Genomic DNA, 13,939 nt, shown 5'->3' with positions numbered 1-13,939 from the left:
GTTAAAGGTACTCAGGTGTGTGCCGCCCTCAGTGGCACGTGGTTGTGTTGTGGTTACCCTGACGGTCACTCTCTGAATCTTGCCTAGCTGTGCCAACTGCCTGGAAATGGAAATCTTGGCATTGTGGAGCATGATTGGTTGATGTTGAGAGTAAGTTCCCAGACAATCCTGTAATAGCTGGAATAAACTTTATTATTTCTTTTTAAAAACGACAATAGAAAAGTAACTTTACAGTTTATAAAAGCATAATTGATGGGGAAGTGGCGCTCTCTTTAAAGCAAGTAGAGGAGTCTTAAAGCCAAGTGGCACTGGGTTCATGAGTGGTCCCCAAATACCACTGTGGATGTTTTACGTCCCCAGCTGCTGCCTCCCCCTTTCCTCTAGTTTCTAGGGCAAGGCCCTTACGCCAAGCCTTGGTGTTTCTTTTTCCTTTTTCTTTTTCCAATAACCTGTAAAAACTTGACATTCTTGCTTCTAATGAAAAATAATAAAACAACCCCCCCCCTCCCCAACCAAAGGTATAATCATTAAAACATGACGTTTTTCAACACAACACAAGCGGATCAATAACAAAGATACAAAGATCGTGATTATGTCTAGCTATATCAGCAGCTGGAAATTCTGAGGTCAATATAGTATTACACATGGCTCTTGTCTGAGGCGTGGGAGAAGCTGCCCTGTCACAGCCTCTGGAAATATGTTGGTATACAACACAAGACTAACTTTGGGCTTTGAAGAGGTCTTGAAGCAGGGGAAACAGCGTTCATTGTGAATGGCCACGGTTCCATGACCGACCCACCCAGTGCAGTGCAGTAGGTAGTCTCAAGATGAGCACACGGTATTCCGGAGAATGTGATGGAGGGCTGCCAGCCTTTAGAACACCAACTCAGGTAGGCCAATGCTTTGCAGAATCCCTTGAGATGTGATGCCCATTGCAGCCAAGCAAGCTGGGTGGGCAGCCTACTTCTCTTGAGGCCATGTTGGCCAAATCAAGGTCCCTCTACTCACTGGGGAAGTGAGAACAGTTTATGGAAGGTGGGTGATATATTAGGTCCCACACTCCAGGGGTGCTATCATGAACAGTAAGAACATAATAAATACAAGTACAAAATGGCAATACCTCACTTGGCACAGTTTGTATTGTGGCAGCCAGAGCCACCAGAAACCAGATGGTATGCTGTGCTCAGGAGGCATGACCTAAGTAGTAGTCTTTGCCCAGATGTGAATACACTATGACAGCAGATGCTCTGGGGCTTTGATTGTCTTGCCGAACTCATTTCTACACCATGTTACTAATGTGCCCTGACTCTGGGCCAGGCAGATGGAGTCCACATTCACAACACAATTGTGGAAATCTCAATGCTAGTCAGAGACATGCCTCAAACATGCAGCTCATTGTAGAAGAAAAACAAGATAAACGTCATTAAAAGCATTCAAAAATCAAGCGCAAAAGTGATCTAACCTAGTGTAAGAACTCATCCCTCCATTCTTAAAATGTCTGTTAGAAAAATACTAACCGTCTTGGTGTTACTGTTGTCTTTGTTCTGAGTATGTCTCCAAACTGTACAGAAATGTCAGACCATGCATTCACAAATAACACATATTTCTTAAAATTATACAGTGTAAAAGAGTAAAACACACTTTATTATATATTTTTTTGTCTTTGAGGAAAACAGATGTGTGATAGAGGCTGTGGCAAAGTCTTGAAGGGATCAAAACTGGACAAGGTGTTTTCAAACCTGAAACAGAGAGAAACCATGTTGGAGAGCAACCTTGACAATCACGTACAGCACCTCCAGCACCTTGCTAAGTTCCTGTGAGACCAGGAGTGTCAGCAGACTTGAGGGTAGTGGATAAAGATGTCAAGCTGGCGTAATCCAGCACTGGAAGCTGAGGCAGGAGGATCAGCTGGAGTTCCAGGCCAGCCTGGGCTACAGAGAGACCCTATCTGGAGAAAACAAAGCAGGGGGCCCAGCCAGATGGCTCAGTGGGTAAGCATATTAATTGTCAGGTCTCGTGACCTGAGTCAATCCTGGGGACTTCCGTGGTGGAGAGGGAACAGATTCCTGCAAGTTCTCCCCTCTCTCTCCACATGCACTAAAATGATTAAAATGAAAGCCCCCTTTCCCACAAGTCCAAACAAATGCTCGTTTACTTTGCTTTGGCAGGAGCTTGCTTTGTAACAGGCTACTCAAGCTCACAGCTCTTCCATCTCACAAATGCTAGGTGCTGCCCTGCCACTGAGTCCCTCCAGCCTAGGCTCTGGACTGTGCTATCCACAGCTTTGTAGTGCTGTCCAGGATACACTGTAAACCCATTTTTACTGTTATTCACTTTATAGTCTCCAACTCCCATGTGTTCTTGCCGTCTTCCGGTCAGGGCAGATTCGGGTTGTCCCACACAGGAAAGGTAGACGTACCAGCAGACTAGGAGTCTGCACAGAGGAAGGCTTATGTTATCATAACAATGGCCTACAAGTTTTGTTTTGTTTTTTCCCAGAGACAGGTTTCTCCGTATAGTTCTGGTGCCTGTCCTGGATCTCACCCTGTAGACCAGGCTGGCTTCGAACTCAGAGATCCGCCTGGTTCTGCTAGGGATTAAAGGCGTGCGCCACCGCCGCCCAGCAGTATGGCCTACCAGTTTTAAGGTCCTAATAGAATCACTGAGTCACTGTGGAGCTTGGAAAGCACCAGTGAGAACGCCAGCTTTGCAGAGCAGGAAGTGACATGCGGGCGCACCGTGCTCTGACCCTAAGGCTCCTCCCTCCCTCCCTCCCAGTTGCTGCAACCCCAGCACATCACCAGCTGCTTCCTGTAGAGAGCTGTAGGAATGCTGTAGCCTTCAGTGACCACTTCCTTCTCCCTGACCTCTGGCAGCAGCTTTCCCAGTCAGAAATGTTTGTCCGGCAGGGAAAGACAAAATTCAACCTCCTTTAGGAGACGCACTTTCTGCCTCCTCGGCCTCTTCTCACACGTAGTACCACTGGGGATCACATACCCTGAGAGGCTCAAGTGAGGAGAATCTAAATGTGCCCATCTCTAGGCAGGCTTGGTGGGGCATGCTTTTAATCCCAGGGGCATGGGATCTCTTGTTCAGGCCGGCCTGGTCTACATCTGAGTTCCTGGCTAGTCAGGGCTCCACTGTTAGACCCAGTTTCAAGTCAGTCACCAAAAACACTTGCAAAAGTGTTGGGGACCGACTCCGGACAGCTGCGTCACAAAAGTGCCCATCTTTTCTGTGAAACCCTGATTTCTACCCAGGAGTGGGCAGGACCCAGAGTTCCCACAAGCTAGGTATGCATTGGGTGGCATTTCCCTGGGTGGGCAGGAGGAGCGGGAATCTGGGGCAGAAGAGGACAGACGGAGTCACGTTTTAGGTGACAGCAACAAATTCTTTGTGAGCCTCTCGCCTCATAGCCTGACTCACTTCCTCACATCACTGACGTGCCAGAGGAGCTTCAGCTGAAGCACACTGGTCGGCCCAGAACACTCCTGCCTTGCTCCCCCCAGAGCAGATGTCAGGAGGCAACAACACTGGTCGCAGAAATGCCACAACTTCCCACCATCTACATGACTTGCCTCCCCCTGACCTTGACCACCATCTATCAAACCCAGGCTGTCCTGCAGGGGTTCCTGCCGTGGAGACCCTCAAGGCGCAGCACTGGGCTCCAGGAACAGGTCTGTGTGGATCCTCCTGGCTCAGCACAGCTCTGTCCTAGGACCATCTCCTCCCCACCAACCCTGAGTAGCAGAAAATGGCTCCTCAGACTTCTCCATTAGCTCCCATTCCCTAGGCCCCTTAGTACATCCTTCGAGACTGTCTCCGGGTGTTCCCCCCCTTCCCTTTTCTAGCCCCTCTCAGCATTTACAAACTGTCTTTGAAAAGTCACTTTCCTAGGCCCCTCAATCCGTAAGGGCTTTGTAGAGAAGTCCCTATAAAGCTTCTAGGCGGGAATTAAGTTGGATGTTATTTTCTTCCCCAAGACAATCCTCTACCCCAGTCGGAGCTAGCAGGGTACAGCAAAATGTCCCTTCATTAGACCCCTGGGCCCCTGTCCTAATCTGTAGTTGCCAGGCAGGGGACTGTACCTGGAAGCCTGGCCTGGGTTCTGCACCCCAGCTCTGAGGCACCCTTCTGTAGGAGGCGGATCCCTCCTGGGTGGGGTGAATAAGCCTGATGCTGGCTCTGTGACACTCCTTTCCCTCCTGCACAGGATCTTTTAAAGCTGGGGAAGGAGAAGTGCTGAGCCTATAGGTCCCGAGCATTCCAGAACCCACCCTGGAGACGTAATTCTCACATGGGAAAAGAATGTATCCACACTGCCATCTATGTCCCAGCCTGAACACAAGGTCACCAGGGAGCTATTTCAGTCCCTGTAAACAAGGAAGAGGTTTTAGCTAGGGATGGAGTTCAAACCTTGGAATGTGTTAACAAGGACGTTTAAACAGAATCCAAAGACATCCGGAACACAAAGCGCCATGGAGGGACAGCGGGCTGGGTGACTAGGGGCAGATTCTTTGCCAAAGAGCCTTTTGGGAAAGGGGGCCCAGAGCAATGTGTAAGTGGTATCTCAAAAACCAGGACCAAACAGCTGGTGACCTGGCTCTGTGGAAGCCTGACGGACAACCTTGAGGCAGCTCCGGAAAGTTGGCCTGACTTCCACACGTCCTCTGCACGTGTGTGTGCACAAGACACAATTTCAAAAGCGGAAACAATCCTGTCAAAGTTCCTCCTGTTGAGTGAGCTGCAGCTGCACACACAGGAGGACGTGGGGACTTGAAGTATATACAGTCATAAAACACTGGACTGCGGCTGCCTCTGACGTAAGATCACTGGGGCACTTGGCCGACTCACAGGGGGACGATGAAGTGGAACAACATCTGGGTTCCTGTGTTGCTAAGCTACACTCTACCTGGCCAGGTACCAGGTAGATTTTCTCTCCAAATCAAACAACGGCTTTGACCATCCACCTGCATGTGCTTGGCCTAACGGTTAGTGATTTCCCTCAAAGCTTAACTTCAGCCTCTAACGTTTATTCTTGCCAAGTCAGGTAAGAACTATTCCTCTGCTAACCTGACTCCATTTTTATACCTGTTGGCTTAATCAAGAACTCATAGAAGTGAATATTCCAAACACTTAAAGTGGTGATAGTCTTCTGCAGAGACCAGTCTCCATGTGCCCTTCCTGGCCATGTGTGTGCATGGCTCCAGCCCCTCCAGGCAGAGGGACCCTCCCTCCCTCAGCCCAGGCGCACCTCTGTCGTGGGCACCGGAAAGTCTAGTCCTGAGCCCCTTGCTGCCTCCTGCTCCTCTATTATTAGGCCCTTCTGGTAGTGCTGTGGGATGGTCTGTATGTCAAATGTGTTGCTCTGATTGGTCAATAAATAAAACACTGATTGGCCAGTGGCCAGGCAGGAAGTATAGGCGGGACTAACAGAGAGGAGAAATGAGAGAACAGGAAGGCGGAGGGAGACACTGCCAGCATGTGAAGATGCCGGTAAGCCACGAGCCACATGGCAAGGTATAGATTTATAGAAATGGATTAATTTGAGATGTAAGGACTAGATAGCTAGAAGTCTGAGCCATTAGGCCAAACAGTTTAAATAATATAAGCATGTGCATGTTTATTTTATAAGTGGGCTAAGGTACTGCCGGGACTTGGCGGGACCCGGAGAGAAAACTCCAGCTACAACCCACTTCTGCCACTGGGCTGGTAGACCTTGGACAGCTAATATTTTGGTTGTTTTACTGCATTTAAAAAATACCCAGCACCGGGGAGCTCAGTGGGAGAGCACTTGCCTAGCATACACAAGGATCTGGCTTAGGACTAGAAAAAAAAATTAACTGCACGAATGCCTATACACTGATCTTTAAATTACCCAGAGAAAGAAAAACCCTTCAAAACACAACCCATGAGGATCAAGAACATCATGGGACCACGATGAAAGGAAACAGATTACAAGGCCATATGATTGATAGGTTGTGTGATGGGTCATGTATGGGGCCTTTGACAGCTTAGTGCTACTGAAATGGGGGGAAATACATTCTTCTCGTGGCTCCGTTTCCAGGTGCAAGGCAGGCACAACGGAGCACATCAGATATGCGTTCTTCAAAATGAGTATTAAGAGGTGCCGTTCTCAGCATGAAGTCACTTAGGCCCCCCAAATGCCGTAATGACACCCTTGGTTAGCTGCCTGATCCTCTGCCCTCAGCAGCAACACTGACGTCCTTTCTGACTCATTTTTTTAACAGGCCCCCTCATAAGGAATGAAATTCGCCTCCTTATTTGGGCTGAGGCATGAAGTGACCCTGGCATTCTGTTATCCGAAGCCAAGCTCGGCACAGTCACTGAAAGCTGCCATCTGAGGTGGCAGTGAGCGGGTCATCTCTGGTAGTGTACACTGTGATTTCATTGACAGACCACCACCCAGGGCCAGGCTGGATGGCACACGCCTTGCTGGCACTCGGAAGGCTGAGGGAGGGAGACCCCCAAGTTCCACATCGGCCTGAGCTACGTAGTGAGACCCTGACTTCCAAGCCAAACTAAACCAAAACTGACGACTGAGATTATGACAGCCACCAACGGAGAAGACAGGCCCGAGATGCCCGGGACACGGAGGACCTCCTGGAGAAGCCTACAACATTAGTTTGGCTACACTCACCCTGACTTAATGTAATTGGACAGATGAGAAGGAAACGCATACACTCTATCTTAGATTTCCAACAAGCTGCTCAATTTCAAACGAAGGTTTAGGGAGCTGAAAGGGAGGGAAAAAAATCTTCATTTACTTCCAAAATTCCCTTAAGCCATGGTGTTACTTGGGAAATCAAATGTGAATGGACACAGCCTTACTTGAAAAGGCCATGGTGTGACCTGCAAACTTCACCAGGCACGATAGCATATTCCTTTCCCAGCATTAGAGAGGCTGAGGCTAGCCTGGGCTACATAGCAAGATACTGTTTCGGAACAAAAAGCACCCCACCAAGAAACCAAACTACCTGGTTACTACCATCCTGGCTGACCTGAAGTGGTCTGTGGCTGGGAGTCCCCGGAAGGGTCTGCCAGACAACCGGAGAGGGTATGCAGATACCACGGACCCCTGCAGACAGAGGCCGTGGTTCCAGGAGATCCTGGTGCCCGTCCTGCCCACACTGGTTGCCACCTGACTTTGGCACTCACCAGCAAGCTCCAGTTTTGCAGAACAGCTGGATGACAGTCGCCACCAGTGAAGATCGCATTAATACCCACAAGACAGATTGCAGCCGCCATCACACACCCGAGACCTGGGTGGACAGAGAGATCTGTTAACTGCGCATGGCAACCTTCTCTGTGGACCTAATGCTGCCCTGGGTCAGGGCGACCAGCCTGCCCTGTTGGGGCCAGGAGCCGCGCACAGATGACACGGCAGAATGACCTTGCAAGCAGCACAGAATGCAGACAGGAAAGTGGTCTGGGGACTCAGAACAATGTGCATAGGCTATTGGGCCAGAGGCAAGGGCACTCAGAAGCCACTGAGGTAGAAGCCGCCCAAGCACAGGCCGCCTGGTCCAGGTCTGTGGAGAACCTGCACCTTGAGTTATGGTGTGGGATTCCAAGGATCCCGCTAGACCCCAAGTGCCATCCCAAAGCCTGCCAGCCAGATCATTAGAGCTGAGGTCCCACACAGACTCAGGACGGCCACCAGTCCCAGGGGCTGCCTCAGACCATGACAGCTTTGGACAGCCCGAGAACCCAGCCCTGTCACGTCTGGTAACTAAGCTCTGCTGGGAGCAGGAAGTACATCTGTAACTGTCCCGTGATGCCCAAGGTGCTGAGACCCAGCCGATTCATCTTTACTACACTGGCTGCTGCTGGCCCAGGGGTTTCTACAAACTGTCTCACGCCAGAGGAGCCCAGCTCCACGGCCACGCACAGCAGACCCCGCTGCAGTGTGTCCATGAGCTCGCTGCTCTCTCTAGCTTGCAGGGCTTCCTGATGCTCTGCTGAAGACGGGAGAGGCTACATCCCGTGTGGAATCTGTTCTTCTGGAGTCAGGGGTGAGCCTGTGGGACAGGCGGCCTTCCCAATACACCTGTCTCATGAGAATAAACGGGGAAGAGCTCACTACAGAAACATTGAAAGGGGGGGTGGGCATGATTCCGGTTTCCTAGTAAAAGCTGGGTTGTTTGAGGAAGGAAGACACCTAATGTCCCCCAAGCCTTGTCACACTCCCATCGTGACCAAGGGTGCCCCCCCAAGGCTGACTGGCAATAGCAGCCCTAGGGCGCCTCCTAGGTGGCCACGCTGCACTGAGTTTTGAGGGTGCCTGTTGCTGCTGGAGTCACAGGGGTGGCTTGCTTCCTCCTGACTGCTGGGCTCACGCTAATCAGGAGGACGAACTGGCCCCATGTTCACCGGGACACGGGGGTTGACCAACAAGCTTTGCAGATCAGGGCTCGCAGGAGGTAGTGGGCAGGAGCCGGGCATTTCGGAGACCGGGACATGCCCAGAGCCCCAGAGCGCGTGCATTCTCCACGTTCTGCCAGGCACAGCAGCCCTCTGCACACCCTCATAAAATCCGAAGATGAGCGGGCACTGGAGCTGGGGCAGGGGGTCAGTACCCAGTCTCCCATCTGGCCGCTCTCTCCAAGCTTGAACAGCCGGACCCGGAACAGGTAACGGGGCACAGCTTTTGTGCACACGGCTATGGGGGGGGGGCGGGTGTAGGGACCAGCCTGGTGGTCACGGCTGGGAGTAGATGTGTTGCCTGGCAGCTGACCGAGGCTCGGGGGACCTGGGACTGCCTGGAGGGGTGCAGTATCCGGCAGGGCAGACAGAGGTGGGCAGCCCTGTCATATCCATGGAAGCACACCAGACCCTAGGCTGAGAGCAGTCAGAGCTAGATGGGCATCTCCCTGTGGAGATGACAGGCGGGCATCTCCTAGAGAAGGGCTGGCAGAGCCTTCTTCATGTGCTTCCTCGAGGCCGCTGGCCACTTCCCAAGCCCACCTAACTTTTTATTTCGCCATGGGAGAGGAAAACGGATCGGAGCGGTCGTAGTCTCCAAACACGGCACAGTGGGGTCTGCTGGGCAGCCCCGCCTGCTGAGCCTCCTACACGAAGCATGAAGGGCTGCCAAGCCCCCACAATTCCTAGCACACTCCAAGTTCCCACTCTACCCACCCCTAGTTGACCTATTATGTTCATTTTATCAATCCGTTACCCTCCTCCTCAGTCCACTCTAGTTGTTCAATGAATACATACTGTTGTGAGTTAAGTGTGACCCTGAAAAAGTAGAAATAGGAAGGGTAAGTCAGTCATAAGAACTGCCCTGGCTTCTGAGTGTACTGCAATATGGAGCACACTGGTCTCTTGTCAAGGAGAGAGCAGAGGGGATTGCTGGAGCCACAGCAGCCATCTGGGCCTGCATGAAGGCCCAGCCTTAAAGACAGGCAGACTAGGCTGTTCCTCCCAAAGAAGGTGTAGGCATAAACTGCCACAAATTCCAGCCATTTTTATCCCCCATTATTTCCTCTAATTTGGTGAGGCTGTAACGACACATGCTTACAATTTCCATGCCGTGGTTAAAGGCCAAGTGAATCTCACAAGTTCTTATGAATATTATCTCATCCCACACCAATTCCCAGGCTCTTGAGAAGACTTGTTTAACTATATTTGGATGTCCAACAAGGAAAGGCATCATCTGTTACTCGTAAGAAGTGACAGAAAGCGTGTTCTCTTGTTCTTGGTAGAGCAGGGAAATCGATGATTTTCAAAACATCGTCTTTCAAACATTATCACAGTCCTCTGTCACATGGCTGGGCCATCACCAAAACTCTATCGCGATGGGGCGATACGTGCAGGCAGACTAAACATCACTCATCTATCGACTCCGTGTGCCAAGCAAACATCAGCGGCACACTCAGCCCTCTGGCCACTCTTCCAGAGGTCTCCCTCACACCACCAGTGAGGGCAAAACCCACAGACGCTTCTCTGCCGCCTGAGCCCAGGGCATCGCAGCAGCTGTTGTGTGCATATTCTTTCTGTCAGCGAGGCCCGGGGACAACGTAGGACACATCGGCTAGAACCCACATGTACACCAAGAGAAAGGGCTAGGTTGGTTTTTATTTCAAGTTTAGTCATCTATGTCAGCACTGAAGAGCAGAGTGGGTAAACCAGAGATCCCTAGGCGGCTAGGCACAGTGCTGCACCCTTGTAATCCCAGACACTTGGGAGCCAGAAGCAAAATCACAAGTCCAGACCAGCCCGCTAGGTAAGACCTTGTCTCAGAAAACCAATCTCCCATCCACCGCCTCTTCCGGAGTAGGCCAAGGACCATCGAGGATTTGAAGGCCAGTATACCACACTCTAACACCAGAAGGGATGGTATGACGCCAAGCACCCCTACTGCCCTCACGGTCTGTTCCAGTACCATTTTCTGTGGTATGAAGTTGGCCACCTGGCCAGCATTGGCCTTTCTGACATGTGTTTTGGTTTCCTGAGTGTCCCTATTAGCTCATCCAGCTAAGAGGGACAGATCTGTTTTCTATTCCCCCAAATTGCGTAGCTTGGATTATTAGCTGACTTGGAAAGGACCCGCTCCGAGACTCTGGAAGGCGCTGGAATGGGGGCTGCACATGCCTAGCTCCACGCGACAGTGATGGGCACTGCTACCCAAGTTCCTTCTGGACTATCTCCACATGACACACACCCCGAGACCTTCTCACACCCCAGGCAAGCTCTGGCCTGTGGCCCATATTCAGCTCAGAAGAGATGGATTGTGTTCAAGAGATGTCACATTCTTCGGTTCAGAGCTTTCTCTGTGCTGAGGGCAGCAGTCCCTAACCGGCTTTGGTAGCTGCGGCCACCACCAGGCTTCTCTCTGACTGACAGCGACTGTCATGGGTCTGGGAAGAATAATGATTTCCGGGGGGGGGGGGGGGGGGAATGTGAGCATGCTCGTACAAAGTGTAGGGTCTTTTAAAACGGGACGCACATAATCGCTTAAAGCCTATATAAACAGTAAACAAAAGGAAACAACAAAAAGAGAAAGAAGCTTTGTGCCGTCGACATTCGCCAACTTGCCCACCAACTGAAACCAGTGTCCCTCCAGGACCTACCACTCTACCAGCAGAACCAGATGGCTCTCTGCCACTCTGATTCCATGACAGGCATTCCTGCAGGCTGGTAGCCCCGCCCCGCTGCCCGGCCCCGCCCCGCCCCACCACACCGCCCCGCCCCCAGGCCAGGAGCACACTTGGGAAACACTGACCTCCCAGCACTATGCGGTCTCAGCAAGTGCAGTCAACACCCAGCATGACTGCTGAAGGTGACCCATCACCACCTAAGCCTTAGGGCCAAAGAGGCTGCTGCTGCCTGTGGCACCTGTCCTTTCTCCTCCGGAAGACAAGGCTAGCCCCATCACCCATCAATTCTTACTTCCTCTTTCCACGGGCGCTCACAAACACGTCGAGGTAAGCCGCCACAGACTCGTTCACAACACACGGGAGCTCTGCAGAGTCTCTCATGACCTAAGGAAGTCCCGAGCCTCTGCCTCAACAGTGGGAGAAGTATCCGCTTATGTGGCCCAACTCTCAGAAGAGAAGGGCTTGAAGATCCTGCCACTGTCAGCATCCGGACCAGGGCCGAACACGCTGCCAGGGCTGCCTCGGCGTCTCAGGACCCAAGCCTGCTCCTCCACCCACTCGCTTCCCTCTCTGGTTCATAAACGGCTGAGGGATCTAGCGGAGAAGGTGACTGGGGAACCGTAATGCTGTTCAGTTCAGTCACACGCCCCAGTTCCCACCACGTTCAGAACTGCGGTGCCCAGTGCTTAATCAGAAATTCAGTCAAGACACCAAATTACAGAAGGCATCGGTGTTTTTGCATACGCTGCATTTACAAGAAATAATTGATAGCATTGTTGTCCGAGGCAAAGTCAGGACTAACCCGGCACAAAGAAACCAGTTTGGGACATGGTTTATGACCACACTTAGGTTGGCTAACACTACAACTCAATGGGACTTCTGTAGACTTTCTGTCTCATATTGCTTGTTTGGACGTTTGGCTTACTTATTAGTTTCCGATTTTTATGGGGTTTGTTTTGGTGTGTCTGTGTTTCTTGTGCTTTTTCTTTCTTTAAATTCTGGCTTGGTGTTTGTTCGTTTGTTTGCCTGATTTCTGTGGGGCTGGTGGGGAGGTAGGAGGAATTCAGGAAGGAAAACTGTGATCAGAATCTGCTGTACAAAAAAAATATTTTTCAATAATTGAAAACAATGAATTTTTAAAATGTGGGGGCTGGAGAGAGAGCTCGGTGGGTAAGAGCACTAGTTGCTCTTGTACAGGACGTGGGTTTGCTTCCCAGAACCCACATGGTCACCCAACCACCTCTAACTCCAGTTCTGGGGGTGTCAGATGCCCTCTTCTGGGCTCTTGGGGTACTGCATGCACGTGGTTCACATACAAACATGCAGGCAAAAAACTCATACATGTAAAGAACAAATCTAAAAAATAAAAAGATATTTTAAAATCTTAAGGCAAGTCTTGGTAACAATAGCACACTGCCTTCTATTAGAAAAAAATCTGTGTTTGAGTGGGCAACATGTCCTCCATATTGGGAAGGGTTTTTGTTTAATGCTGACAGCAGGCGAACCACAACTGAGTCATCATTTTCCTGATGCCTGATCTGTAGACATGTGCACTGATGATAACTTATGGGATGATGGACGGGCAGGAATCTGATCCCCAAGTGAGAGTCAAGCAGCCCTGGGCCTGTTCATCATCTTCCCATTCCAGGTGAAAATGCCCTGGGGAGGTAGGTACCCAGGTTTCTCCTGGATGGAGGAAGCTGCTGATCACAGACATCTGCCATGTGCGGGCTAGGTGCACTGAACAGCCCCGGGAGAAGCCCCGGGAGAAGCCCCGGGAGAAGCCCCTGGAGAAGCCCCGGAAAGCCCCTGGAGAAGCCCCGTACTCACACAGCCTTCAGCAGAACTGTCGGGACTTCCAACCCTGAGAAGTAGCCTCGGAGGGAGGGAGCCAGCGCATCTGGAAAGACAGGAAGAGCAGTGAACCAGGGGTCCCACCTTGTTCTGGGCGGGTCTTCAGCCCCCCCATCACTGTTCCCAGATGGCCAGGGTAGGATTTCCTGCCCAGGGCCGAGAAACACCACAGCAGCATCCAGAGAGACTTGCCTCGTGCCCTGTGAAGGCACCAGCCAAGCTTACAGAGGGGCACCCACTCCAGCTGGCACCGGGGTCCCGCCAACTGTCTTTCCTTTTCAGAGATAACGAGCATCAGAGGCCCAGGATGACGCTGTGGATCCTCCCCTCAACACTCCCCTAGAAATACCCAAGCCGGGCAGAGCTGCCTAATGGTTTCCTAAGCACAATACAAGGGAGGGGGCACTTCATGACTCCTCCCGAGGCCGGCCTGGCGGGAATTCAGCTTTCTCGAGAACCTGTTCTCTCAGGAAAGGGTCGGCTCCCTGGCATGGTGGGGTGTCTGTCTGGAAGACCAGGCTGTGCTCGGTGCCCCAGAGGTGCCTGGAGCCGGTGGCAAACAGTTAAACAGAGGGCAACAGCAGTCTTTAACAACCAGGCTGAGGGATGCCTTCTCCACCCGGCAGATGCTCTGGGTCCCATGAACAAGAAAGGCGTGAGCTTTGCATTCTTAAACACCGGTATACTGATGCCAGTCCTGTCTGTAATCTGTTGGGCAGAGGGAATGTCTGTTTACCGCTGTCTCCACCCCTCATGCCCCTCCCCCCCCCTTTTTTTTTGAGACTGGGTCTCACATAGCCCAGGCTAACTTCTAACTCACCATGAAACCAAGGTTAGCCTTGAGGGGCTGGAGAGAGAGACCAGTGGTTAAGAGCACTGGCTGCTTTTCCAGATGGTCCTAAGTTCAATTCCCAGCACCCCCATGGTGGCTCACAACCGTCTATAATTAGATGCCCTCT

At 51.5% G+C, this 13,939-nt stretch overlaps 1 protein-coding gene and 1 long non-coding RNA gene across 7 annotated transcripts in view; one reads left to right on the top strand and one right to left on the bottom strand.

The window, feature by feature from the left end:
* Positions 1–1,613: 1,613 nt before the first annotated feature.
* The window catches only part of Rbpms (RNA binding protein, mRNA processing factor), a 161,216-nt gene continuing 148,890 nt past the window's right edge, over positions 1,614–13,939 (bottom strand). For 3 of the 6 annotated variants that reach the window (XR_006064801.2, XM_042262572.2, XM_006973952.3), the window contains 2 exons: positions 12,957–13,026; positions 1,614–1,739 (listed from right to left, as the gene is read on the bottom strand). Coding sequence is in view for 2 of the 6 variants with exons in the window: in XM_042262572.2 (XP_042118506.1) it covers positions 1,646–1,739; positions 12,957–13,026 (164 nt within the window). In the remaining 4 variants the exon portion in view is untranslated. Of the gene's footprint in view, positions 1,740–7,179; positions 7,284–12,956; positions 13,027–13,939 lie in introns of those variants that run through there. The other 3 variants (XR_006064802.2, XR_442677.3, XR_006064800.2) reach the window with 2 other exon arrangements.
* LOC143269047 (uncharacterized) lies at positions 1,739–5,611 on the top strand. Its single transcript, XR_013045358.1, has 2 exons — positions 1,739–1,991; positions 4,214–5,611. It is a non-coding gene; the product is annotated as an uncharacterized LOC143269047 (long non-coding RNA).

Source organism: Peromyscus maniculatus, chromosome 17 (assembly GCF_049852395.1).
Source record: "Peromyscus maniculatus bairdii isolate BWxNUB_F1_BW_parent chromosome 17, HU_Pman_BW_mat_3.1, whole genome shotgun sequence".
In the NCBI taxonomy this organism is placed as follows: Eukaryota; Metazoa; Chordata; class Mammalia; order Rodentia; family Cricetidae; genus Peromyscus; species Peromyscus maniculatus.
This window is presented reverse-complemented; position numbering and strand designations above follow the sequence as displayed.